This window comes from Camelina sativa, chromosome 11 (genome assembly GCF_030686135.1).
Source record: "Camelina sativa cultivar CO46 ecotype springtype chromosome 11, ASM3068613v1".
In the NCBI taxonomy this organism is placed as follows: domain Eukaryota; kingdom Viridiplantae; phylum Streptophyta; class Magnoliopsida; order Brassicales; family Brassicaceae; genus Camelina; species Camelina sativa.
This window is the reverse complement of record NC_141890.1, coordinates 47,035,827-47,063,728: the sequence shown is the minus strand read 5'-3', so window position 1 is coordinate 47,063,728 and position 27,902 is coordinate 47,035,827. Positions and strand designations below refer to the sequence as shown.

The following is a 27,902-nucleotide window of genomic DNA, read 5'->3' as shown; positions in this document are numbered from 1 at the left end:
AACAATTGAAAATTAAAAATATTCAAACATCTTGCAATTTCTTTAGGTTACAATCTGTCAAAATTTTCAATATTAGATAACAGTCACCAACTGCATATGATAATACATTGACATATCTAATACAAATTACTTGGTCACATGTTCAGTACTCTCTTATTATTAATATTAATCAGCTATCATATATAATTAAATACTGTTGATCCTTTGAATTAGTAGAAAAAATAAAAAAAACGAATATGCGGAAAAGTGTAGAAAAGGGAGTTTTATAAGAGGAAAAATAGAAAAACATCCATGTGAGTGTGGTTAAACCGTTAATTAGGTAAATTATCATTTAGCTCTTCTTTTTTTTAGGTAAACGGAGATTTGGTAATGAAGTAAGTGAGCTATATATAAATAAATTGCATTTTATACATAAACATTTGTATTTCTTCCGACATGTCCAATTCAAGTAAACTATACAATATTATATGGGAATATTATACTTTAGATTTCAAGAGAAAAATTAAAACAAAAGATCAGGAAAAGGCGTCCAATGGGAGAGAAGTACGTAGATATGGGTATTGGGTTCTATTTGACAACTGCGGGGACCACTTCCCTAAACATTTAACAACGTTGACCCCTTTCTCTCTACCCTTGTCTGACCTCTTTTCTTCCTCCATACTCGACACGTGTTTACATCCTCCACTTATGTCTTGACGCAGTTTTGTTTTGTTTTTGTTTTGCAAGGGTCAAGATTCATTTATTAGATGAACATTAGGGATGTTACGGGCACAAGGAAAGGATTGTGAGAGTTTGTAAGTTGGGGTTTCATGTTTCAACTATTCCGTCATTTTACATCGAGTGTTTTTTGTTTTTGGTTGGGATTCATCTATTCATATAGTACCTAAACCACTAGGGTAATGTATCTTTAACAACAACATAAATAAAGTATGCATTTCAAGATTTGATACGCTTTCAAACGGATAAAACTTGTTTATATTGTAATATTTCAGATATTTAAGTTTCAATTATTCGCATCCAATTCGGACAAAGAAAAATGATTGAAAAAGTGTTAGCATAATCAATGATTTTGATACGACGGAATATTACATAATAATAAATCGTGGCTAATAAAATTCAAATGGTAATGCTTGAGTGCAAACTTGTATAGAAAGTCTCGTGGAAACGAAATTCTATATATATTCTTGGTCTCTACGACCTACACTACAGGGACACGTTTGAGCTAATTTTAAGCTATATTTATACATATAAAAATAAAAAATTAATATATGCCCCGCAAAAAAAGTTATATGAAATGCTAAAAGAATAGTTTCGTACGTGAGAAAGAAAGAAAAAACTTACTAAATGAGATTTGAGTGAATAAAATACACAAATGTTGATGTTATAGTACATTGCAGTAGTAAAGCGTAACTCCAACAGAAATCAAATGCTTTTACTCTTAGACACCACATATATATATATCGATTATACCATTATCGTAGAAATAAAACCATCAATACAGTTTGATCACTGATCCTATATAATTTTGTCTTCTTTCTATGGTAGTACACAACTGTTAAAATTGACACAAAATCGTAAGTAACAAAAAAAAGAAAGAAAAACACAACAGTTGCTATCTTGAAATTGAAGTGAAAAAACCTAAGTTTATGTTCTTCCGTATACTATTTATTAGTAATATTAAGGACTAGTAGTAAAATGTAATAGAAGAAGCTCATCTTTTTGCGGAGCGATTATATAGGACGTGGCAGCAAACAATAGGATGACGTGTGAGTTGGTGCAAAAGATATTATATTAGCAGCCGATGATTATAATTTTTAGGGGTCCTACAGATTTTTCAAAAAACGAAGTGCGTGTGTAACACATGCCACGTGTTTGCTAAAGTTTGATAGCAGTTGCCAGGTTTTTGAAGTTGACAGTAGGCAAATACATTGCGCCACGTGAAACCCTTTCTCTCTTCTATTATTATTTTATCGAAGCCACCAAAATTAAAGAATATTATTATTTGTGTGTTTACAAATTATTTTCCCTAACATTTCTCGAGTTCTATACCAACCATCACTTTCAAATCTATACAAGGCGATATTTAGATTCCATCAAACTATAGTTTACGGTTCTAATATGTATACGGTTGGTAAAAATAAACTAGCATCGTTGATAGGAGAAGGAGAAAGAGTAACATGGCTACGTAGTTTGGAGAGGTTTTCTATACTTTAAATGTTAAGAGTAGTTGGAGAGCTTTCGGTAACGAGACTATATGGTTCTAGACTTCTAGTTGTCTACCAATGCAAGGTAGTGTGATTGAAAAAACAAAAAAGGTAGTTTGATTGATTATCTAACCTTTGATAATTTGTAACTTTGAATAATTGAAACCTTACCAATTTGTCGTTGCAATTTCCACATCTCACATTAATAGTTTGGTACAGAAATTCCAAAATTATTTTTCTTCATCATGATCGATGCGATGCGACGGTGCACAATCCGATAAATGTTCAGTTGTGTGTTTCTTGTTTTTATTTTGAAACGTAGACACCAAATCCAACATGCATCTTTTTGTTACGATTGTTTGAGTTATAGAAGGGAAATTTTGTTTAAAGCTTTTTCAATTCATAGTAGAGTTGCCCAACATCAAAACGAATTAATAATTAACAAACATTTTGTCGAGTTGAAACTACAAGTCTCCTCGTCTATTAGTATTAGGTGTGTATAATGGAAAAGAGCTTGTAATTTGAAAGAAAGTTTGGCAATTACGAGGAATGAGTGACGCGTGAGATAGTACGTAAACTCATAAATAAGGTTTTTGCTTTTGGGTCTAGTAGTCTAGTTTTGAGGCCTAAGGAGACGCGTGTCGGACGCAAGCCCCACGTTGCGGTTTTTAGGTCGTTGGGTTTCTTTTTTCCTTCGCAGTTTACCTAAGGAAGAACCTTCAATAGTTACGACGTGCCAGAATTTTTGTCCGACACGTGTGTCACCGGGGGCAGGTTTTTTCACTCAAAGACTGCATGGCCGGCAGATTGCGTTGTGTTAGAAAAAAAGTTACGTTACCTTCTCGACATTTGTCAATTAAAACGCCAACTATTAACGTCTTTGCATATTAATTCTATAAATAAAAAGAATATTTTACTTTTCACTAATGAAATACTACTAGCTTTTATCGAAAATTAAAACGAAATCCACACACTCGTAACTGATGAGTAAAATGATAAAGTATAATAATCATTATTAAACTCTTCATCTTTTATATTCTAATAAGAATATTGGAAAACATAAGTCACATACAATAAGTCACATAGTATCTTCGCCGGAAAAATAATAATACATACAATAAAATATTAGTTCGGATTGTTTAAGTTGTTGTATTGTAGTCGAGTTTTATGTTTTAGATAATCACTAGATTTTTTTCTGGTCGTCTACAATTCAATGATTCATATTAGTTACCGTGAGTTTTAGAATCCATGACCATGACGAAAATATCCAATTCTACGGTTCCGTTCCGTGATTGTTATTATCTCTGCTCCACTTATTAGAAAATATAACTATCCCATTTCATGTGATTAATTCGTTACTAATAAAATTATATAATATATATCCAATATCAAAGAATTGATTGGCATTTATAGATTTGTTGTTTAGTTTAAACATCTTTAGTTTATAGGCTATATGGTAGGAAAATAGTTGTTATAGTATATGATATACCCCTTCAACCCGATTCAAATTAAGTCGTTAGAGTGTATTGCTAACCTCGTACATTTTTTTATAAACAGTGTGGTGAATTTTATATTACTTTCAGAGGCAAGAACAATACAGCATGTGAAATTTGACCGTTGGGACGTTTTGGTGTGGGTTGTTCATCTAATCTAATACGCCAATATATTAATAGTATTACAATAAGTTAGGTCAATTAGTATAATCAAAGATAACGAAACCGTCCCTCAATCAATGTTTAAAGATGCTTATATTTTTCTCCAGATTAGTACCACGTGTTACTCGACTTCGACATTTTGCAAAACTATTTTTTAAAACAAGCTATCATCTGAATTGACGATTGTCCGGGAGAAAAAGGAAAAAGAAGTGTAACTTTAAAAGACTGAAAACCCAAAACAAAAAAAAGAAGAGAAAAAAAAAATCAAAATTTCTCCACCAAAAGTTTAAAATTGCTCATGCTTTTCGTCACGATACAAACGACACATGTCGATAATTAGATGATATATATAAACAAATAAAAATGGTCTAATTTATTTTATGCTTAAAAGAACCCCAAAGTATGAAATGAAAAGCATGATTCGTGTCATGATAGGCACTTGGCAGGCAGTGATATACGATAACTTTCGTAGAGAATAATTATTTTATATCTTCTCAAATAAATTGCACAAGTGAGCTACTTGTTTAACAAGTTTTAATTGATCTTTACTTTCTATATTTCGATTGTCTACTTAACCTGTTGAATGTTCCATTATCAGTTAGTTACTTAACCTGTTTCAAGTGCCTAATCTATTTACTAACTATCTAAAACGTCGTTGTAAATTGCGTCCCTTAATTTTATTGTATTTGCTTGAATTAACTTAAAACATTCCTATGTTTCACACACAAAAAAAAAAAAAAAAAAAAAAAATCCTCTCTGAAGCCATAAGCCCATAACACTCGAATATTTAAATATGGGCCTAAATACACTCGATGCAATCATTAAATGACAATAAGGAAATGAAACGGACGGCTGAGATAGCATCCTACGTTTGGCACTTTTGAGTCGGTGTATTTTGACTATTTTCCTTTTTTTCGGGTCGAGAATTGGACCCGGAACAACGAAATCTTACTTCGGGTCGGGTTATAACCATCTATAAATACCCTAATCTCTAAACGAATCATACCCGCTTCTTCTTCTTCTTCTTCTTCTTCTCCTCTCCCAATCGTTTGTCCAATTAATCTCTCTGCTTCACTTTCTCCATCGCAGGTTTTGTACACTCGCTCAATTAGGGTTTCTGATTGAATCGTACTGTGTCCTCAATCGATTCGTCCCGATTAAAAGAGTTTTTGTTGATTTTGTAGGGTTTTTTTTTTTTAAATTTCTCGTTTGAGCTGTATCGCGATGGTGTTATCGACGAGCAATAGTAGCACCACACACGAATATGTCATCGACGACGTTATCAGCAAAACTCGATACGATCTCGTTTACAGTGGAGAACTCGATGAGAGTGTTCTTAGCCAGATTCAATTGGTTGGTTTATATAACTTGTTTCGATTTGTTCAAGTTTTAGGGTTTTTTTTCCTTCTTCTTCATCTAGATTGAACTGATTGAATTCTATAGAAGTGGAAAACGAAGATGATAAAAGCTGGAGTCATAAGCGGTACGACGATGGAGACATGCTCTGCTTCGGTTAATCCACAACCTGTGACTCCGGAGCCAAATCCTCTTCTACCTGAGAATGCTCAATTTCTTGAGTCGAGTCCATCCATGGTAAGGTTTCTTGTTCGTTAAACTACTATAGCTGAGAGGAGTCGCTCGCCATATAAATTTTACTGATGTTGTAAAACGTTTTTCAGAGCCTTGTGATGATGTCCCCAAAGAGAGAGTGTGGCGGATTTGATTATATTCCTCAGCAAGATGGAGCGAGAGATCTTGTCACAGATCCAAACACTTATGCTCCGTATGGTATAATTTTGTCGGATTTGAGTAGTAGAATGCTATTAATTGACTCGGTATCTTGGATAAGTTTCTCACTTGTGTTGAGTGATGAAGATGTAGATGAGAATGAAGAGCTTTTGAACGAGGACGATGATGAGGAAGACGCTATTGATGAAGATGATATCAACAGCATCCCACATTTGGTCATGTGTCAATTTGATAAGGTGAAAACGACTCTTGTTTTTTCTATTTGCAACACACATATATTACTAACAATGATTGACTTTTAAACTAATACTACTTCTTCAACTGTGTGCTGAATGTTGCAGGTGAGGCGTTCCAAGAACAAGTGGGAGTGCAAATTCAATGCTGGCGTTATGCAAATTAACGGCAAAAATGTTCTTTTCTCAGAGGTTAGATAAATTTCTTTCACAATGGGGATATGTATACAACACAAAAAATTGTTCAGATTTCACTTGGCTCACACATCTTTTCTTATTTCTGCAGGCCACTGGAGATTTTAACTTCTAAAAGATGTAACGAGAAGCACCCTCTTCTGATTTTACAGAATATATTTTGGCTTTGTGTCAATACCTCTATGCAAGGGATTAATCGAATGTAAAGAATTTAAATTTGACTATTAATGATCAAAATCCATGTCTACAACTCTGAACACTCAACTCAACAAAAGTATAGAGAAAGGGGTTTTCAACTTTCAAGATAAGACGTAACGTACAATCCAAATCCAAAAATTTGTTTCCTATGCAGCACCAGCATTCTTGCCCTTCTTCTTTTGAAGTTTCTTCATGTAGAATTCGAGCTCTTTTCCTTCCAATATGTACCTGTTTCATTCAAATCAACACCCAAAACAAAGATCAGCCTTTAAAGTCAGAGAAAAACACTGATTAAGATGTGATGATTTTCAAGTCCAAAATCTTTTGTTTCGTACCCATCAGCACGGCCACATTGTCCAGGTCTTGATGAGATACATGCAAGCAACCTTCCACTGCTAAACTGCTCTTCAAGGTGAGAGTCAAGTGCTCTGCCTTCTTGTCGGATCTCAAGCTTCCTTTGAACATGATTGCTTTTCTTCACTTCCTCCGTGGCTACCGCATCTCCTTCCTAAGATTACAGACACCAGTAAAATCAGAATCGGTTTACGGAAAAAGAACAATCAACAACACCAAATGATAATATCATCAATGGACCAAACAAACCTCTCCTTCTTTCTTGCTTGCAGCAGCTTTCTTCTTACGACCAATATCAACTCCATAATGTTGGAGATACCATTGTTTAAACGGAGCAGCATCAACTTGAACAATTGCACTCTTCACAAGAGTTTGTGTACGAACAAGCTCACTGTCTTGTTACTTGATAGATTAGTGTTAGCTGGTTGCCTTCCAAGCTCATACCTTCCAACAGACAACCAAATTTTTTAATCAGAATTGTAGTTCAAGGAAGTAGACACAAACCAAAATCAAAGAAAACGAAAAGCTTCATGATTCATTTTGATCCGAATCTAATCTCTGATTCAGGGGAAGGTAAAAAAATAATAACAAAAAAGCTTACTTTCTCTTCTTCCTCCACATCTTTTGCTTACCACCAGTGGCACGTCTCTTGTGAATTGAATCACGAGAGATACCTGCAAAACACACACAGAATCAATCATTGGTCAATACAAATCACCATGGAACGATGAATGAAGAGGAATATGAAAAATGTACCCATGATTTCAAAAGCGTTTGGTTCTCACGAGCTTTCAGAGGTTTAAGAATGGCGGAGGAGAAGATGAAAGAGCTATAAATAGGTTACTACTACTAGTAGTATCCCAAACACAAACAAAAAACCCTAAAAATGTCAATTTACAATCTTGTCCTTACTTCAAATACAACCACACATTAATACAAAAAAAAAAAAGGATTGGTTTTTTTTTAAAAAAAAAATTGATAATTTTTAAGAATCAGATTGTCGAAGATGAGGAGAGTTTAGAGACCAAAACTAGCGGGAGAATCTTCAGTTGTTTTCACTTCCGATCATGTCTTTCGCTGTCTCGGTTCAGTCACATTTCTCAACCATACCATTGAAACGAACCCAATTCAAGAACCCTTCTCCTCGTACTTTATTATCAAGCTCGTGTTTTGAATCGAGGTCTGTTTCATCTTACCTCCGTTTAAAGGAACGAACTTGCTTGGTTTCCAAGCCGGGTTTAGTCTCCAGATACAGACAAATACTCCAGGTGAGGATGAAGTTTGCGAATTTTAATTTCTTCTAAATATTTCAAAATGTTTGACTTTTCAAAAAGTTTGATTTTTTTTGGTTTTGGTTTATGGTTAAGGCCGGAATTGGGGCGGGAGGAGAGTTCGCCGACAGTGGAGAAGTTGCTTCGGTTGCCTCTGATGAACCAGAGTCATTTTCTTGGTCTTCTGTGATACTCCCGTGCGTATTGTTATCAGTACTTGTTCTTTCAATTTAGGATTCTAGATTTATCAGTTCTTGAGTAATGGGCTTGTTTGAGTGATCATTTTTGGTTAAAAATATGTGATTTGGTTAGATTGACAATCACATTGCTTGATTTGCTTGAATTCTTAGGTTTATATTCCCGGCTTTGGGAGGACTTTTGTTCGGGTATGACATTGGGGCAACCTCCGGTGCTACTCTCTCACTTCAGGTTACCTCAATTCTCTCTACTATTAGCTTTAGGCATATTAGCTTTCAAACTTAACATCATGTGCTGTCTCATGTGGTATTGAACAGTCACCTGCGCTTAGTGGAACTACATGGTTTAACTTCTCACCTGTTCAGCTAGGACTTGTGGTATGTTATCTGGAAATGATTTTCTATGTTTTAAGTCATAGTGTTAGCAGAAAATGTTAGTTTTTACTGCATTTTTATTGTGTAGGTGAGTGGATCCTTATATGGAGCCCTTCTTGGTTCAATTTCTGTCTATGGCGTTGCTGATTTCCTTGGTAAGTCTTGGTTCTTTTTTTTATTACTTCTCGGTTCTTCTGAACTGGTTGCAAGTATCTCATTCTTGTATTTCTTCTTTTTTATGAAGGAAGAAGGCGAGAACTTATTATAGCTGCTGTTCTCTATCTCCTCGGGTCTCTGATTACTGGCTGTGCCCCTGATCTTAATGTTCTCTTAGTTGGAAGGCTTCTCTATGGCTTTGGTATTGGTTTGGTGAGCTCTTGAAACCCTGAAAATCTTTATGATCATTTCTTTGTCACTATTGTTGTTTAGTGTTTTATGTAATTTGGTTTTGCTTGATAGGCAATGCATGGGGCTCCCCTCTATATTGCTGAGACATGTCCATCTCAAATCCGTGGAACTCTTATATCTCTGAAGGAGCTCTTCATCGTGTTGGGAATTCTGGTAAATGTCGACCTCTTCCCTGTCTGATTTCTATGTATTCATTTACCGAATAATCAATCTTTATTTCTGTCTTATGCAGTTGGGTTTTTCTGTTGGAAGCTTCCAAATTGATGTAGTTGGAGGGTGGCGTTACATGTATGGATTTGGTACCCCTGTTGCTATACTGATGGGACTAGGCATGTGGAGTCTCCCTGCATCTCCTCGCTGGTTGCTTCTTAGAGCTGTCCAAGGTAAAGGACCTTTACAAGAATACAAAGAGAAGGCCATGCTTGCCCTCAGCAAATTACGTGGCAGACCTCCTGGTGACAAAATATCGGAGAAGTTAGTAGATGATGCATATTTATCTGTGAAAACGGCCTATGAAGATGAGAAATCTGGGGGAAACTTCCTGGAAGTGTTCCAAGGGCCTAATTTGAAAGCTTTGACAATTGGTGGAGGTTTAGTCCTTTTCCAGCAGGTGATTCTTCTTTGCTTTTTGCATTTGGATGAATGTGAGAGCATCCGCTTTAACATAATTTATACTTTTGCTTCGTCGTGACAGATTACTGGACAGCCAAGTGTTCTTTATTATGCCGGTTCGATTCTTCAGGTATGCTTGTCTTAACCTTGAAATGAATGAGATTTACCTACTGATTTTTAGTGCCTTAGTTTGATATTTAATGTGATTTAATTTTTGTTTATCTATTTAAAGACTGCTGGCTTCTCTGCTGCTGCTGATGCAACTCGAGTCTCTGTTATTATTGGTGTGTTCAAGGTGCTCATTTCTTGTTCTTTCTTCTTGGTTTGCCTATGTATATATCTTATTTAGTTAACATGCTTCCAGTTATTCAATACTGACATTTTCAATTAATAACACTCTACCAGTTACTGATGACATGGGTAGCTGTTGCGAAAGTTGATGATCTCGGCAGACGACCCTTACTGATTGGAGGTGTCAGCGGCATTGTATGAAAACTCTTTGTGCCTAAGTTTCTGGAAACTTTATATTTATATGTTCTGTTATCTTGCTTTCTGAATATTACGGTGGCCGTTCTGAATATCTTGTTATCTTCCAAATTCCAGGCGCTGTCCTTGTTTTTACTGTCAGCATACTACAAGTTTCTTGGAGGCTTTCCCCTTGTCGCTGTTGGTGCACTGCTTCTCTATGTTGGTTGTTACCAGGTTTGTACTCTAGCTCGTTGTTATCTGTGGCTACAAAGTTTTGTTTAGCATATTTGAGAAAACTGGAGACTAGGCTATACTAAAGTCTCAGCAATATTCACTAAAAAGTATTACTTTCTTGCAAACCAGATCTCATTTGGACCCATCAGCTGGCTAATGGTGTCAGAGATTTTTCCGCTTCGCACAAGAGGGAGAGGGATTAGTCTTGCAGTTCTTACAAACTTTGGCTCCAATGCTATTGTGACCTTTGCGTTTTCACCCTTGAAGGTATCTTTTTCTGTTACCGCTGGTTCAAAAATTCTATTGAAGTTATTAAGTAACTCTCATCATCACTTGCATTCTTTACAGGAATTTCTTGGAGCCGAGAATCTATTCCTTCTCTTTGGAGGGATAGCACTGGTATCACTGTTGTTTGTAATACTAGTAGTTCCAGAGACCAAGGGTCTCAGCTTGGAAGAGATTGAATCCAAAATCTTGAAGAAGTGAAATGTTGAAAAATATGTTTGTTATTGTTAGTTCTAGTGAAATATATGTATATGGATCTATATATACTCTTTGTGACCTAACATGTTTCATACTCTTATGGGAGATACAAAGCTTTTTCATGCTTATTCTAGCAGTAATTGGATTTTTTTTCTGTTTGGTTTGGGATTGAAACCGAAGGCACCGAGAGGTGACCATTAAGGTTTTCTAAAGCATAAGTCGGTAGCCCTCTCTCTGTTTGACGTGACTCCACTTATGGACTGTTTCATTTATGTTGATAAGACATCCTCCTGCTCGGATTAACGTGCCTAAATGTTCATTAACTGAACCAAGCATAAGAACGAAGGGTTGATAGTTGGCAACATCAGCACTAGGGATTGCATACCTTCTGCTCTTCGACCTTTGTAAGTACACTACCATTGTCTATTTTCTCAGTAAATGCATGTCTTTTTAATGGATTTACATATAAGATTCAAAAGACGAAGAAATTGTAATATTATGTTTAAATTTCTAGCTTTCGTCCACTGATTTTGCAGGTAACTACGTTTATGACAATTGGTTTTGCTGATTTTGTAGGTTCTTTGGGAAATCATGTGAGCACTGGATGCAGTCTTTGCACAGTGTCAAAATACCAATCTCAAAATATGATCATTTCCTACAAGATAAGGTATGTCTTCTGGCTTCTACCGCAAACAGGGTAAAAGCTTCAGTATCATCTCCATAAATAGAGTCTCCTTCCAATCTAGCATCCACATACGAAGTGAGTCCGCCTCTTTTGATGTAAAACTTTTACGACCAACTGAAGTTAGATTTTCTTGATTAAAAACAAGTCGTTAAGGTTCATATGGCATCAAGAGAATATAAAGACATGATGTTGTCATATTAGGCAAATTCCCTGAAATTATATACCAAAAAGAAAGTAGCTGTACTGAGGCAATAGATTTGCAAACAACACATCATAAATACAATTATTCACATTACACACATAATTGTAGTGGAATAGTACTTTCTTGTAGTTAAAGCAGCCTGTGATGGATGCTTTAGCGACCGCCAAATAGGATTGTAACATCCTCAAATGAGAAATTAGCTGATGTAGAGGTGGTTGTCATTTGTGTTACCTTTTCATGGCTTATATTGGGTATACCTAGTGAAACATTGTCTAATGATATACCTGGAACACTTACATTTCCTTCCAGATATTGTAAAATCTGTCTCATACTGGGTCTGTTTTCTGGGTTGCTCTGTGAACAGAGCATGCCGAGCTTCAAAAGTTGCTTGACCTCTCCAACTTTAAAGTCTATTAGTTTGCTGTCAACAGTATCAGTTAAAGCATCTCTTCTCCCGCAGCTGGCAACCCACTTAACTAAAATCACCTGTTCACGTGGTGCATCAGGGTCTACTGGTCTCCTCCCACATACCACTTCAAGGATGAAAGCTCCAAAAGCATAGACGTCCGTCCAAGTAGTTGTTACTCCCATTGCAGTAAGCTCTGGTGCCATGTAGCCAATGGTTCCTACCACTCGTGTGGCTTCGAGATTTACACCACGATCATGGAATCTGGCTAACCCAAAGTCTCCCAACCTTCCATTTAGATCAGCATCTAAAAGAATGTTGCTGGCTTTTATATCTCTATGTAACACAACTTGTTCCCACTCTTCATGCAGATACAGGAGGGCAGATGCAACTCCCTTGATTATATTTACTCTCTGAGACCAAGTGAGGTCTTTCAGCTTGTTTTTATTGAACAAGTAGTCATCAAGGCTTCCATTTGGCATGTAATCATAGACCAAAAGCAATTCGCCTTTTCTTCTGCAGTAACCGAGGAGCTGAACCAAGTTCTTGTGCCTTAGCCTTCCCATACTAGCAATCTCTGCCACGTACTGCTTCATTCCTTGTTCTGCATCATGGTAGACTCTCTTAACCGCGATTTGTGTACCACTGGGAAGTATTCCTTTATAGACTTTTCCAAAACCTCCTGCTCCAAGTAGATGATTCTCCCTGAAACCTTTGGTTGCTTTGTATAGGTTCCTAAAGGAGTATCTTTGGGGATTATATTCTTTTTCCCATTGTTCAAGAACCTCTGAGTACTTCTTTTTCTTGTAAAGATACACAATTCCTCCCAGAATTATTAATATCAAAGCAACTGTTGCTATACTAGTGCCTAGAACCGCTCCAAGTGAACTTTTTTTACCCCCTGATGATGGTGGAGGAGATTGCGGTCGTGGAGATGATGGTGGAGGAGAGGGTGTTGGTGGAGCTGTTGGTGGTAGAGAGGATGGTGGGGGATCTGATATCATTGAAATGTCAAGGCTCTCTGCTCCTCTGCCTTTCTTGAAACTCCATCCAAGGATATACTGGTCACTTTTGATTGTGCCTGTAGAACCAGAAAAACCTACATACATCGTCTCATTGAAAATTTCGGAAAGATTGATGGATCTTGACAAGAGTGGCACACTTGGTTTGATGGATTTTGAAAGGAGAGGCGAAACTGGCTTTGGAGTTGGTACTGGAGCTAACGTTACATTTAGTAGTTGCTCTGTTCCATCATAATCTATCCAGATTAGAATACTTTTTCCACTTGCAAGCAACAAACTTGTGTTCTTTCCCTCTGTAGCATTAAAGTAACTAGCTTCCTCAGATTTAACTGAGACTATACTGTAAATATCAATACCCACATGGTTATTGCTTTTGTCTAATTGCTCAGAGCTTTCATGAGTGTCAAGTTCTACAGCAAGGATATGGTTTGTAGAGTTGTTATCATTTGTTCTGTTGAAAATCCCTAAACCTGAATTTGCAGTGCCGTTTGAGCTGAGGTCTTTGGTAGGAGATACCACAAAAGCCATTCCGTGACCGTAGGCATGGCTTTGCAGTGGGAAGATTGCAAAGACAAACTCTGTTGAAAAGGAAAATGAGCTGAGGGTAGACGTTGTGAACTTGATGGGGTTTTTGTGGAAAGCGTGACCGGTGCTCGTGTTTGTATTATTCGTTAGTTGCAAAGGACCACCGTCGGTATTTGCCATTCCATCAAGTTCCAGGTTTGCTTTCCTGAAGTCATAGTGCACAAATTGATCCCCTTCCTGAGCAAACACCAAAAAGGTTACATGAATACCAATCATTATCCAGAAACCCACTGATCCTAGAACTCCAGCCATCAGGAACAAGGATGATCTTCTCTCCCACCTTAGCTTGTGAATCTCAGATTCTTCTTTTCCATGAGAATTTGGTGTGTTTCTGACTGCAGAAAACCCTTAGTTAACCTTTGGAAGACAATATCAAAAAAAAAGCCAAGAAAGGTTCTTTCCTTTTGAATTGGTAATAGATCACTACTTGTGTCATTATTTTAAATGTTTCTTACATTTTGTGGGTATTTAGTTTGGTAGTCTTTTCCTCAAGACAAGTCATGGGTACAATGCTCTGTACTTTTATTGTTCTGCCTCGTATTGCTTGTTAGTTTCTAGCTGATGGATTATACTCACGAGACAGAAGGTTATAGCTGTGATCTGATTTGTTTTCATGAATAAGTATGTTCCATGTCTCTGCCCAAAATGAAGTACTAGGTAAGGGTCATATGTTTTCAGTTTGGATATTCAATGTTAGACTAGGTTGTAATCCTACATACGTGCACATATCATTTATTCTCAGGATTGGGATAGTGGTTTGAACGAGTTATAATAAAACATATTCTAAATCAAGAAATGCTAGTTGCATTTGTTGTTTAAATTCTTTGACTTGCTCAATGATGATGCATATGGCACTGTTTTAAATTATGTATATCTGTGAGTAGATTCTGAATTGGATTGCTTCTCTTTATTTTTTTGTTTGAGTTGAAGTTTCCTGCAATTGACAGTGGAGCTTCTATGACCTACTCACCTGGATAAGATAGGCACAAAAAGCATATATCGACATTTTTTTCAGTCAGAGAAATTGACAAGGACACCACAAGCCATGGTTTTGACTTTTGAACATTTATGGATATTTTACATTTATGGATATTTTAATTTACTTATTAATGATTTGTGATCCAATGACTTTTTTCTTTTCTTAAAGAGGAATGCAGGCTGAAATATAATAACCGAAAAAATAAATGTGAAGGGAAAGGACTTGTGGAGTCCAATAGCACTCTTCAGTGGATATTTCAACTAAATAGGAAATAAGTTTGTTAAATTGGCTGTGATGACTTTGTAGGTTGTTTGAGGAAGGTGGAGCATTCAATTTTTGTGGGCACTAGATGCAGAGCTGTGAACATCTTAGCCCAAGCTTCAGTACCTTCTCCATTTCCAAGTTCATCACTAACTCTCTCCTTCTTCTTCATAGCTGTACTCATACAATGTTTATGTGTATACGTTACTTCCTCTCTACTTTCAAAAGCTATATGACCCAAATGTCATATGACTCATATTATGTACTTTTCACATTTTGATGCACAATCAATTATCAAAAACAAAAATGATATGATTTATTCATGAAAGGTTGTAAACTAAGCCGGGAAAAATGTCAAAAAAAAACATGACTTATTCAATATTTGCCAACTTTTTTCGTTACCAAAAAATACTAAAAAATACTCAAACTAATTAAAATTAAGTGCATACTGATCAAGCAAGTGCTGATCTTCTGCCACTGGTAAACCCGATCCGTTCCATATAAGACTGCAATGTTAACTTCTGTTCCAAGCAAGTGAATGTCTTTGGAACCCTTTGGTTGCTTAATCCAAATTTTCTTTGTTTAATGCACCAACATTTTTTTTTTCATCTATTTTTGGATGCCGAATTGAATTTCAGTGTAGTGGCCTCCGTAGTATCTTTGATGAGAAGTATTCTTGATATTCAAGGGACTGCGATCGAATGCTTCTGATCAAGAACGGTAATGATTTATTCATGAAAGGTTCTAAACTAAGCGTAACATTAGAGTTACGTCTTGCTTACTAGTTACTATAATCTTAAACTTACACAGGAGTTCTGGTGCATGTAAGCATGTAACGTTAAGCTATTCGTTCTGACGGTTGAATTTATGAGGACGCGAAGTCGGTTCATAGTCTTTGACCTAGAAAACGGAGAAATGTGATGAATAATTGGCAGAGAATTGAAAAAAAAAAAAAGCAGAGAGCTGAAGCAAAATAGAACAAACAAAGAGATAAGACATAAGAGATCAAACAAAGAGATCTTAGCTATGATTCTCAACAATTTGTCACGATTATTATTAGGCTTTAACGAATTTGGTTTCTTATTTGGAGCGGAGTAGCCTAATTCCGATCACCTCAAGCATACGGTAATGGTAACTTCGACGTACGTTTTAAGACGATGACGAAAACAATCTAAACAATCTCAAACACACGATGCACTTGATGTCAAATAGTTTTTTTCAAAGAAATTTTACATTTTATTCAAAGAAAAGAAAAGAAATATTTGTATTGAATGAAAAAAATATGTACAATAGGATGATTAAAACACCATATTTCTCCAAGAGCTATTCTAAACAAACAAAAAAAAAAACCTTTAGCTATCATATCTAATAAACATAACATTAACTAGTAGCAGTCATCGCTCTCATAACACACTTGCTATAAAAAAAGAAAGAAATATAACTACAATATATAGAGATCTTCATCAGGGTATCGAAAGCAAGTCCTGATCACTGCCCAGCAGCAACTCTTCAATCCAATCTTCATACCGTTCAGTCTCCATGGCTTCAACCTGCTCATTTACCTTCTCTCCTCCGAGTGCCTCTTTTTTCTGCTGCTCCCAGAAAGAAGAAGATGAAGAAGACTCATCATCATGCTGATCATGATTAGTAGAAGTGGAAGCTTCCTCGTGATGATCCTTCTCCTTCTTCTTCTTGAAATTCCTTTTCTTGTGAATCTTGGGCGGGACGACTAGCTCCTGATCAAGCTTATCTTCCTCATGATGATCATTCTCCTTCTCCTTCTTCTTCTTCTTCTCCGACCATTTTTTCTTGTGAATCTTGCAGAGGACTGTGTCCTGGAACGTATCAGTAGGTAGCCTAAACTCGTCCATAATCCAGCTTTCGTTGCATGGAACATCAATAGAAACACTACTGCCGTCTCCTCTCTTCTGCTTCTTGTTCTTGCTGGCTCTATGATAAGTAAAGTTTTGCTTTATCCCGATGACCTTCCCTGTTTCCTCGTCGATGATATCTTCTTTCCCATTCGCATTCCAGTTCCCACGGTCAATGCCATCTCCGATGATCTTCCGCTTCGAGTACTTACCACAACCAACCTTCTCTTTAGAGATCTGAGTCTTTCTAGTGACATAATACCACTCACCTTCCTTGAGAAAAGGATGGTTGGTGTGGTCCAACAACCATGGCTCCTTGGCATAAACATCTTTCACCACTATAAAGTCTTCCATGGGCTCACCTCTTAGCAGTGGTTTAAGATAACTGTTGATGACTTCTGGCCCCGTGGGATCAAAGTGAAGTCCTTCATCCTCTTCGTAGTAGTCGTTCTCCGTTGTCATTCTATGGTTCTCAACGTTGAAAGCTGAGGTAAAAGCGATTATTTGTTCTGTGATTGTACGTAGGTTTAGATTATGATGAGAGAGATTATGAGTTTGTGTGTCTTCATATATACTGGTTTTAGGTGTCCTATTCCACCTAAAATTTGGGTTTCTTTTGGTAACATTATCTCAATATTTTTTTAAAAGTTTTTTATATATATCTTAATTTTGTTTTTCTAAACAATATATAAAATTGTATTATTTTAAAAAAAATATTAAGATATATATCTCAATATTGTTTTAAAGTTTTTGTATATATATCTTTATATTGTTTTTAATATTTTGTATGTATATCTTAATATTGTTTTTATCAATAATATAAATTGTTATTATTTTAAAAAAAAATTTAGATATATACGAAATTCTTCAAAAAAACAAACTATTCAGTTTTAAGATGACGCAACAAATAAATAAGTTAGTTTTAAATCTATTTGCAACTAATTTCTACAAAAATTTATTGATTTGTTTCCATTAAACTCATGAAACAACAATATTCTTTCTAACCAAATAAAATATTATTCGTTAGTCTGGTAATTAAATAATTAGTATGTACTCTTAAGGAATTGAAATAATTGAATAAACACATGAAAACAACATGCAAGTTTATGAAGCAACTGAAATATGTGCTATCCTATATCTGAGATACTCTCACAACACATTATCATCCGATGTAAATTACATTTTTAGCGGGGGGAAACTTGTTACTTCCTTTCCAAGCATCAGTTCATACTACAGTTTTGACGATTTGGGAAGAGGACAACATTTTAACAGACGGCTTGATATCCTAAAAGCCTATAAGGTTTTATTTTTATGTATTTTTGTCCAATGAAATATATGCGTAATTATATTAGACAATCATAGAACGAAAAGGCCAAGTTTTTTTTTTGTACTTCTTATTCTACTTCAAGTGTCACCTCTGACCTCTCATGGCATGGACTTGTTCATCTTTCTCTGACGATCAACCGGGTTATCCTCACTGATGGGTTCTCTTCCGGGGAAAAACGGAGATGTGGTCAATCATTGAGCATTATTGTCGACACATTGTAAAGATATTGTTTTGAAAATAATATTAAGGTTTCTGTTGTGTGATGATAATTGATTGTAGAGGAAATGGGAGAGGTTTGAGTACTGCGTCTATATTATGTTAGTTAGGATCTTTGTGTTTGCTTCTCCTGAAAATAATTATATATCTGGCAATGTCACTGGAGTTTCCTTTTTTGCTTTTACACTAAAAATAGTAATGGAGTTTCCTTTTCTTCATCAGTTATTTAAAACCAAATCTTACCGCACGTTATGGATGCTTCTTAAATTTCCAAAGCGATTTAATTATACAAACATTCGGTTTACTACTTATTTGGGCTTTTAGTCATCGGATGACCACCAATAATCTCCATTATATGTTACAGAAATTTCAAAGCCCATGACTTTGCCATTTTCTTATTTTGGTGGCTGGGAGAGAATTCAATTTAGTCAATTTTAACTGACCATATTTGTTTTATCACGCGTTTAACTGATAGTATTACTACTTAGTTCAGATTTTTTTTTCTCGCATATATTCAAAACTGACTTTTGTTATATAGCTGCAGTATATATTAGGGTAAATTAGGGTGGGAAAGTTCCCCACCATGGATAATTAAAGACTAGAAGGGTTATTTTTTCTTCCTTCAATAGGAAAAATTACTTTACATAATAGTAAAATAATAGAGAGAACTTGACTCATTATTAATCCCACTAAGTTACTCACCAGAGCCAAAAACAACAACAAAAGAATCATGTCCTAAAAGATAAAATTTAGGGATTGATCAAAAAAGTATATTCATAAGAGAACAGAATAGATATGTGTCTCTTTAGATTTTTTTTCGCTGATTTGTTTTGAAATCATATATCTACGAGAAAAACAGGTCCATGTATCTATTTCTTTAATAGAGATTGTTTGATTTGTTTATACTTTATATAATAGATTTCTGTTTAAGCGTGAGTACTTTAATATTTCACCCAAACAAAAACAAAACAAAAAGTATGCGTCTTGAGCTTGACTCTTTAGCAAAGTAGTCGTGACGCGGAGTGGCTAAAGACAAGCAAACTATGAACACCGTGCTTACATTAAAATAGTAATTTCTGATTCGTTTATAACTTGTAGTTTATTCAGCATAACAATAATAGAATAAATAATACTATGCCAAATGCTCTTTTCTGTCATAACATTATGAGATACTGATATTTATTGTATTTGCCGAAAGAACTTTCTGCGACAAGCTTAAGTGACCCTTTGGACATTTAAGATATGGTATCTTTTCCTTTTCATTTCACTTTTTAAAACCCCATCTAACTCTAAATGTTGAGTGGGAGAAAAAACAAAAGTGTAAAACTATACATGCATTTTTATAAAGAAAAATTGTTGGATTACATACATGTATTTAAAAGTTGAAAATATTGTTGAATGTTAGATAAAACTACTAATACTCGTTCACACGCACACGTGACATTCCTTTCTAAGCTTAAGTTAGTGCTTTACTTTTTCTAATGAAATTTTTGGTAGTTATTAAACTACTTTATATGTATGATTTTTTATATCTGATTACTAATCTCATGTCATTTTGTGTGTAATTAATGTTTTAGTTACATGCATGTAAACGACTCTGTAAAATAGAATTCATCTCACAAAACATAAGTTTTAACAAATGGATTAAGTAAATCCCTCGTCGGTGGATGGGGAAATTCAATATAGTAGAGTTTCCACACTTAATTGTGTTTTACTTATTTAGTTATTACTAGTTGCTAACTAAAAGAAGAAAGCGATTCCTCTTTTGTCTCTTGTCTTTTTAATTTTATTTTATTACTCGATCATTACTTTAATACATCTTTTGTTGGTTGCTTTGTTTTGCTTATGATGAATATCCACTAAGGGATAATAATAAAGGACTTTCGTCTTTCTTTGGTGGTGGTGTCCCAAGAAATGGTGATTTCATCTTATACAGCTACATTTCAATCCTCCATCATCAATATCAATAATTAGATTACAAATTCATACACAACCAATGAACATAAACAGAGCACTCGAAATATTACTACTTTTTAAAATGAGTACAAAATATGGCTAATGTTAATGTCTCTGCAAATATGGCACAGCGAGCGAAATCGAAGTATTTGATGTTAAAAAACGATTGCCACTATCTAAAAGACATTACTATTTGTTCTTGTAAGACAAGGAAAAAAGAAAAAAAAATATACATATATATATTTTTTTCAGCTAAAAAAAAAAACTATAAGAGAAGGAGTAATTAACAATAAATATATCACGTAATGTGGTTTAGATACAGTAGATTTTTATATTGTACTATACAAATTAATACTACTACGTCACATTAGAAGAAAAAACGATCATTATAAAAGCTTGTTCTTGGAAACTACAGTCTCTCTGATCTTGAGCTATGTCAGTGGACCCATAGTAAATAATCTATGAAAATCAATCCCACGATCGACCCACCCAACAGAGAGGCCATTTATATTAATCTATATACACACACACACACACACACAAAGAACATCATTATATATATAGTTTTCTAACCAAACAACATTAGTGGTAAAATGAAAAATAGACCACACGAATACACCACGATTGCATTTATGTTGGTGCAGCTCTCGTCTATAAAACTATAAGAGATCTCTAGAACCAGAAGAAATATACTATACATAGTTACAGTTTTGAATTCCAATACATCAGTACTATATATGTACATCTTTATACCTAGTAGTAGTTAAGTTTTGAGCACAAAACTAAACGAGTCAACTATATAAGTGTAATGAAGCATTTTAACATAAAAGTAAATATATTCGGGGGTTTTCAAATTATATTAACTTTTTTGTTTTGTTTTTTAAACTGATGTAAATCATGTGATTAGAAATCATTGTCTTACAATTTCATCTTTTAATCTTTTAAAAGTAGTCATTATATGAATTATGAAAAAATAATTTTAGTGTTGACATTATTAGATTTTGTGGGTTAAAAAAATATGTTCTTAAGTTAATAAGAACACGTAAACATGTGGAATATTAAACACATTGTAGGGACAATCTGACATAAACCATTCCCGCGCCTTGCTCGATGTATATTTACATTACAATATTTGAGATGATATCTTGACCGTCCGATTTTACTCTACTTTACTTTCATTTTCCACCGTCTGATCATCTTCTCTCTCTCTCTCTAAGCTTTTTTTTTTTAATTATGTGAATCGATCACACACACACACACACTACTTCTCTCTCTCCTTTTTGGATCTTCACTTTTTTTGCTGCTGCTGATTCACTCACTCTCCTAGTCACTTTTTTTTTTTTTGGGTACTCTCTCTCTCTCTCTCTCTCTCTCTCTCAGGAGTCAGGATTATCTTCGTCTTCATCGAGTTGCGTCGGTTCTGCATTTTCTCTTCGTCCGTTGAGGTAATTTCCCTTCCGATTTGACTCTTGAGATTTTCTCGGGAAAATTTCTTCGTCGTTCTGGATTTGGTAGAAACGTTGCCATTTTCTCGGGAAAACACTTGAGTGCCCTTCCTTCTTCTATGGTTTTATACTTTATATATGAAGAATCTAGTTAAAATCTTCTGTTTCGATTTCGATTCGAATCGCAGCCCTGATCAGTTTTCAATTTTATTTTATTTTATTGTGTATTCAATTTCTCCGTCGAAATTATTTTTGAATCAAATCTGAAATCTGGTATTTGTCGTATATACTCAGTTGTTTTTTTTTTGTGGGATATGGTTCTTCATAAATGCACGGACGCATCATTCAGCTGTTTCTCCGGGAAAAAAAATTAATATAGGGGACCTATCAATATCATTGATCATGATGAGTATATATTTTAGCATTATCGAAAGATCCTTTGATAAACTTACAATACAAAATCATTATTGTTATCTTCTCCCTGCATCTCTTTCTGCGTCCATTAGGTAGGAGGAGGAGGACCACTTTTTGTTTGTTTGTATCTTCTCTCTTTGATGCTGTGATCATTTGAGAAAAAGACCATTCAGTTTAATTTTTCTTGATTTTTTTTTTTGTGTGTTTCAGGGAGTTGGATTGATGTGAATCGTTCTGTGACTATGGAATGCCGTTTGGAGAAGAAACGTTTTTCTGGTGGTACTAAACCTTTGAAAACTCGTGTGAAGCAACAATGTCTGGAGGAGGAGGAGGAGGATGAGAGTCATGAGCTTGTCAAGTATATGTCCAAGCTACCTGTTTTCTTGGAGAGAGCTGAAACCTCTCAAGAGAAGCTCTTGAGTGTTGGTGTTCTTGATTGGGGGCGTTTGGAGAAGTGGCAGCATAGTCATAACAGGGTTCCCATGAAGACTAGATTCCCTTTGGTTCACCACCAAACAGATCATGCTTTGTTGGCTAAGCCTAGAGATGCGTCATCATCATCTGCTGGTCCCAGTAAAGTGCATAACCGTAGTTCTGCTTGTCGGACGAAACATCGTAGTAGCTCACAACACAGCAATGTTATGTCGAATTCGGTTGAAGATACTTTAAGGAGAAAGAAACACAAAGATCGTAGATGTTTCAGCATACCAGATGACCAGCTTGGTCCAAACACTGATGCACAAGGATCAGATGTATGTGAGGTGAAGGATTTGAAAGGGAAGATCTGCCCAAAAACTGCAACTTTGTCAAATGACTTGAATCCAGAGTCTGGCTTGAACATGGAGGTAAAATCAAAGGATGATAGTAACAGGCGTAGGAAGAGTGAAAAGAACTTGCTTGAACGAAACCGATATCATGACAATGGAGAACTTGGTCGAAAGCAGCAAGGGGAGGCTAAAACCTGCAAGAGGAGTTCCACTAGAAAAGTCCGGGTTGTTCACGGTGTTGAAGGAGATTACTGTACGCAACATTCTTTCCCTTTGCCATGTAAAGCTGATGGCTGCTTGGCAAAGAGTACAATTGGCTCCACTGATGCGGACCAGAACAAGGTTTCTGTTGAAATATCTCAGTGCGTGCCACTCTCAGTAAAAGCAAGGAATACATCTTCAAAAGGTAAAATCGCAGAAGACAGAGCATCATCTTTGTTATCTGTGAAACACTGTAATGATGAGTCTTCCCAGAGACAAGATTCAAAGTCGCATAAAGGCGCATCTGAAAAGGGGAGAAGTATATCGCCTTTTCAGCGGCTTAGCTTCGGTATGGGTAAAGCCAGCAAAACTAACAGTGAAGGAGTTGCTGTTCCCACAATCCAGCTAGACTCAATGACTAACTCCACGAAGATAGATTCACAAAATGTGGCTCTATTATCTGACGTTGACGGCTCAGATTGCAGCAAGCCCAGTGCAAAAGATACAACCACGACAAGCCATTTAAGAAGGTTACTAGAACCTCTACTGAAGCCTCGAGCAATTCACTCTGGCAATTCCGTGGAGGGGACTAGAGGTCAAGGCGTACAAAGAATAAAATTGGGTATCAAGGGTTGCAAATCAGTAAATATCAATGATTCAGCTCACGAGAAGAAGTTAGGACCATCCATGGTTCGAGCTGTTCTGCGGGTAACAGTTAAGAACAATCAGCCACTCTTTACATTTGCAGTGAACAAAGAAACCGACATTCTTGCGGCCACCCAAAAGAAAATGGGAAGCTCGGAGGAGGGTGAATGTACTAGTGTTTATACTTTCTTCTCTATCAAAGACCATAAGAAAAATAGTGGGTGGTTAAACCAAAGAGGCAGTGGCCAAACACATGGTATCATCTCTAATGTTGTTGCCCAAATGCGTGTTTCGAGCTCTTTGCCTTCTGGTTCCATCAGAGAGTTTGTTCTCTTCTCTGTAGAACTTGATCAAGAGAGCACTGAAAAATCTGATCTGCAGTTGAAAAATGAGCTAGCTGCGATTATTGTGAAGATGCCAAGATTGTTTCACAGGAGGGCATTACTAAACACGGTTCAAGATCATAATGCACCCAATGAAGAGCTTGACGATCACATCAAAGACAGATTTTTTGACCAAGACATTAGTGCTACGGTCATACTTCAAAGCGGTGTTCATAGTATGCCTCAGAAAGGAGGGCCATCATCTTTGATCCAGCGATGGAGAACAGGTGGTTCTTGCGATTGTGGAGGTTGGGATATGGGCTGCAATCTCAGAATTCTAACAAATCAGCACAACTTATCCTACAAGAACTCGACAACATCAAACTCACCAGCCTCTTCAAACCGATTCGAGCTTTTCTTTCTGGTGCAGATTCTCTACTTAGTCCCCAATCCAGTCTCCTTTTTTCTTTCTCTCTTCCAAATCAAAACCAAAAAGATTTCATCATCACATTTCTGTATTTTTTTCAGGGAGAACAACAGGAGGAACATCCGTTCTTGAGCTTTAAACCGATCAAAGAAGGGATATATTCAGTTGTGTATAATCCATCCCTTTCACAATTGCAAGCTTTCTCCATATGTATGGCACTTGCAGAGAGTAGGAAAATGTCAGAGATCACCCGTGAGCACAAAAGCTCGTGTGATGAACATAAAGCTAGAGAAAAAACCGTGTTAGTCCCGGACCAAGATTCAAACCCTAATGGCAACACCGTCGGGTATCAACCGCCCCTATCGCCTGTTGGGCGGGTCTGAAGTTTGTATTTTTACTTCAAACCCAAATTTTTACTTGCAGGTATGTGATCATGTTATTAGTGTTAAGCCTTAAGGTAAAATAGTTGCAGGAAATAAGAAAGCAGCAAGAAGATATCTTTAAAGTAGTTAGTCTAATGATCTTCCCTACTCTTAAGTGTGAATATTTTTTTATATCTTATCTCCATATATATTACTTTCATCAAGCTGTGAAAATCTTTTGGTTCCTTTCTGAAACTTGAAAAGCCTTAACTATTAGAGAGGCTTTTTTATTGTTTATCTTGCCGTGTGATCAATTGTTATGATGAAATGGATTCATAAGAAGAGTGTTTTTGAACCTGGCCAGCTGATCAGACAAGTTCTATAGCCAAGTCATAGTTTTTGCATAAATTTCAGTTTTAATAAACTCCTCTTTTTGAATTTAGTCTTTTAAAGTGAAAAAGATTCTTAGTTATAAAAAAACAATAAAAAGTGTTCCCATCGTTTCACGTGAAGTTGTTGTTTTTTGGTCACAAAGACAGTGAGGAACAGAGTGGATTGTATAGCTTTATGCACTTTGAACTCACACAACAAGCAACATGGTAGACCCATCAATATCCAATTTGGCATATGCCCAAAATAAAAAAGAATATATGTATATAGAGTCACATAATTGAGAAGTTTATCCGAGATTACACCAAACGAATTTTTCTTTGTCGAAATGATTATGTTTATAGAAAATGATCTCTTGCATTTGTTAACATGCTACATAAATGTCTGTGTTAGATCAATTTATTTTTGTTAGGATTTTATGTTTATATACAACTCGAAACAGTATAAACATTAAGTTCCCCCCTCCCCCCCACCCCCAACCAAAAAAAAACAAACAGTAGAAACAATAAAACTTGCAATAATTGATTATCAATATTTATGAAAATGAGACAATTTTGTTATAAAATGGTATAGTATTATTTATTTTGTACCACAATTATTGTGTCGAGTTATGTATTTACTATTTAGTTGGCCAATGTGTTACGAACATCTATTTAGATGATTAGTTTTTACTTTTTACATAGAAATCCTCCAAACTCCATCATTGCACGTATTTGCATATGTTTATTGTTATAAAACATTCGCTTTTTTTTTTTTTTTTTTTTTTTGTAAATAAGACTACTAATTTATTGTAATCACACTATAGTTCATTTCTACGTGGCTGCATGTGTTCGTTTCAAAGCGGTTAGTTTGAATGTGGTTATGAACAAGTAATGTGTTCTCTTAAAACTCGACATTAAGTGGACCAACACTATCCATATATGTAACTTATAAACATTTTTTTTTTCGAAGGTGAGGCGTAGTTATAAATATCTTATCCAGTATTCGTGTATGTTTTTGTCTATCGAAAACCTTTTTTTATATATGTGTAATATTGGTCTTTTGTCAAAATCCTAGTATCTACATAAGATTTTAACCCAAAAAAAACATAATTCTACGTAGTATTTAGGGCCAAGAAATTTGATAGATAATTGATTTTTTTCCTCAAAATATATAATAATATGTAAGTAGTTGCAAAAATCGCGTTTTGCAGGTTGAGTAATGCTCTTAAAGATTATGAGAGCACCACTCAACTTCCCTTTTTAACAGAGAATAATGGCTTAAGTTATGTAAGTTGCTTCTACATATGTAAAAACTAAGGTTTCATTTTCCCTCATATGAATAAAAGACATATGGATCAATTTGACTATTGAAATTTTTTTGAAATATATTTTGTTTCAAAGCTTATGATTGGCACCTATGACCTATTAGCTTTGTTGCGTATATATATAATATAGGTTCCAAAATATCGTTAGTGGCTTGGGCATTATATATCTTGAGCCAAGAGTCGAAGCAAAGTTTTAAAAACATGCAACCTTCAACTTCAAAATAACGCTCCATTATTGTCTATGATAAGAATATGATATGTATCTTCCAATTCCATTATAGTGGTCCTGAGTTGGTCACTTAAGAGCATCTTAAATTAGGCTAAAATGTGTCCCCCAAAGGACAACAAACATCGCCTTGGCACACGCGTGAAGTCATCTTCTATTACCACTTTCTTTGCCATATTTATCACCAAGATCCTCTTTGTCTCCACCAACCAACATTAATTGTTCTTATAAAAATAAAATAATTATTTTAAACAAACAAAAAAGTTGTGGGTTCGAATACATGTACAAGAAAGAAGCTAGGGAAAGCTTCGCATAGATTAAAAATGTTATAAGAGAAAAATGAGCTTTGCAATGTAATAATAATAAGCCGCATAGTATACAAAAGCTTTTGACTTGCATATAAAAAAATGCTTCATGGACCTCTTTCGTTCTGTTTTTTTGGGTCACACACCGGTCCGTGTCATTTTTAGCTGGAAAGGTTGTTTCGCTTATTGGGTTCAAAGGCTCATATAATATAAAAAAAATATAAAGTAAATGAAATTGTTAACATTGTTTTATCAAATAAAGTATGATTTATTCCGCATTTTAAAAACTTTTAGTGTGTAAAATCACACACAAAATTAGTTCAAAAAAACATCATATTCGTAGATTAATCTTGGAGTAGCCTTAAACTACAGAAGTAATCTACTCCAAAGATTTAATCACCTCACTAAAGTATAAGTAACTTCTCAAAAAAAAAAAAAAAAAAAAAAAAGTAACTTCTCATAAACTAGTAGTACTACACTGCCACTTTAATACCGTCCGTAGTTCATAACTTCATATTATTCTCACACACACACAGGCCACACGCATGCACACATGGCTTTGACCCTTTGACCAAGCACTTTACGATTTTGTCCCTGATTTAGTAACTTCGTTTTCCAAAGTAACTTAACTTACTAATGCAGCCTTGTTGTATGTATTATAAACAGACGTTTCAGAGTTACTTAAGGTCGTCTCGTCTGCTTCACTACAAAACAAAATAAAAGAGAAAAAAATGTCGGTTTCTCAATTAATCTGTTTGTCTCTATTTTCTCATTTGATTTTCATATTCTATATCACTTTGACCAAAAAAAATAAATACATACTGTATCTTTTAAAAAATCCCCCCAAAAAAAAAGTAATATTGGGAACTGAGAAAATTGAACCTTGATAACAAAATACTCTTTTCAGTCAAATCTAGTTTTGAAAATAATTAACTGTTCCACATT

The 27,902-nt window shown here is 35.3% G+C and overlaps 5 protein-coding genes and 1 pseudogene across 8 annotated transcripts; 3 read left to right on the top strand and 3 right to left on the bottom strand.

Annotated features, from left to right (window-relative positions):
• The first annotated feature begins 4,867 nt into the window (after positions 1 to 4,867).
• LOC104726488 (uncharacterized) lies at positions 4,868 to 6,286 on the top strand. 3 transcript variants are annotated; one of them, XM_087474186.1, is made up of 7 exons: positions 4,868 to 4,948; positions 5,044 to 5,212; positions 5,303 to 5,452; positions 5,539 to 5,647; positions 5,735 to 5,844; positions 5,950 to 6,033; positions 6,128 to 6,286. In XM_087474186.1, the coding sequence occupies exons 2-7, from the start codon at positions 5,084 to 5,086 to the stop codon at positions 6,149 to 6,151; spliced, it is 606 nt and encodes a 201-aa protein (XP_087330312.1). In that variant the 5' UTR covers positions 4,868 to 4,948; positions 5,044 to 5,083; the 3' UTR covers positions 6,152 to 6,286. The 3 variants fall into 3 exon arrangements, with proteins under 3 accessions (XP_087330312.1, XP_087330313.1, XP_019087909.2); XM_087474187.1 differs by having other exon boundaries at positions 4,872 to 4,948; positions 5,741 to 5,844; XM_019232364.2 differs by lacking the exon at positions 4,868 to 4,948 and having other exon boundaries at positions 5,028 to 5,212.
• Positions 6,238 to 7,395, bottom strand: LOC104728986 (small ribosomal subunit protein eS8y-like; annotated as a pseudogene). Its single transcript, XR_015571897.1, has 5 exons — positions 7,345 to 7,395; positions 7,190 to 7,262; positions 6,838 to 7,032; positions 6,570 to 6,742; positions 6,238 to 6,462 (listed from the first exon to the last, which is right to left on the bottom strand). The product of XR_015571897.1 is annotated as a small ribosomal subunit protein eS8y-like (transcript).
• Positions 7,396 to 7,450: 55 nt separating this feature from the next.
• Positions 7,451 to 10,764, top strand: LOC104726487 (D-xylose-proton symporter-like 3, chloroplastic). Its single transcript, XM_010445354.3, has 14 exons — positions 7,451 to 7,856; positions 7,956 to 8,056; positions 8,210 to 8,288; positions 8,375 to 8,434; positions 8,520 to 8,586; positions 8,676 to 8,800; positions 8,891 to 8,992; positions 9,072 to 9,449; positions 9,534 to 9,581; positions 9,684 to 9,746; positions 9,857 to 9,937; positions 10,055 to 10,153; positions 10,283 to 10,420; positions 10,502 to 10,764. Exons 1-14 carry the CDS (start codon positions 7,656 to 7,658, stop codon positions 10,637 to 10,639), a joined length of 1,680 nt encoding a protein of 559 aa, XP_010443656.1. The 5' UTR covers positions 7,451 to 7,655; the 3' UTR covers positions 10,640 to 10,764.
• A 730-nt stretch (positions 10,765 to 11,494) lies between these two features.
• On the bottom strand, positions 11,495 to 13,791 carry LOC104726486 (putative L-type lectin-domain containing receptor kinase II.1). Its single transcript, XM_087474185.1, has one exon. The coding sequence runs from the start codon at positions 13,786 to 13,788 to the stop codon at positions 11,677 to 11,679; it is 2,112 nt and encodes a 703-aa protein (XP_087330311.1). The 5' UTR covers positions 13,789 to 13,791; the 3' UTR covers positions 11,495 to 11,676.
• Positions 13,792 to 16,239: 2,448 nt separating this feature from the next.
• On the bottom strand, positions 16,240 to 17,109 carry LOC109127446 (transcription factor JUNGBRUNNEN 1-like). The gene has a single exon (XM_019232125.1). The coding sequence runs from the start codon at positions 17,107 to 17,109 to the stop codon at positions 16,240 to 16,242; it is 870 nt and encodes a 289-aa protein (XP_019087670.1).
• A 4,184-nt stretch (positions 17,110 to 21,293) lies between these two features.
• On the top strand, positions 21,294 to 24,964 carry LOC104726485 (uncharacterized). Its single transcript, XM_010445352.3, has 3 exons — positions 21,294 to 21,591; positions 22,216 to 24,365; positions 24,470 to 24,964. The coding sequence occupies exons 2-3, from the start codon at positions 22,248 to 22,250 to the stop codon at positions 24,749 to 24,751; spliced, it is 2,400 nt and encodes a 799-aa protein (XP_010443654.1). The 5' UTR covers positions 21,294 to 21,591; positions 22,216 to 22,247; the 3' UTR covers positions 24,752 to 24,964.
• Positions 24,965 to 27,902: the final 2,938 nt, after the last annotated feature.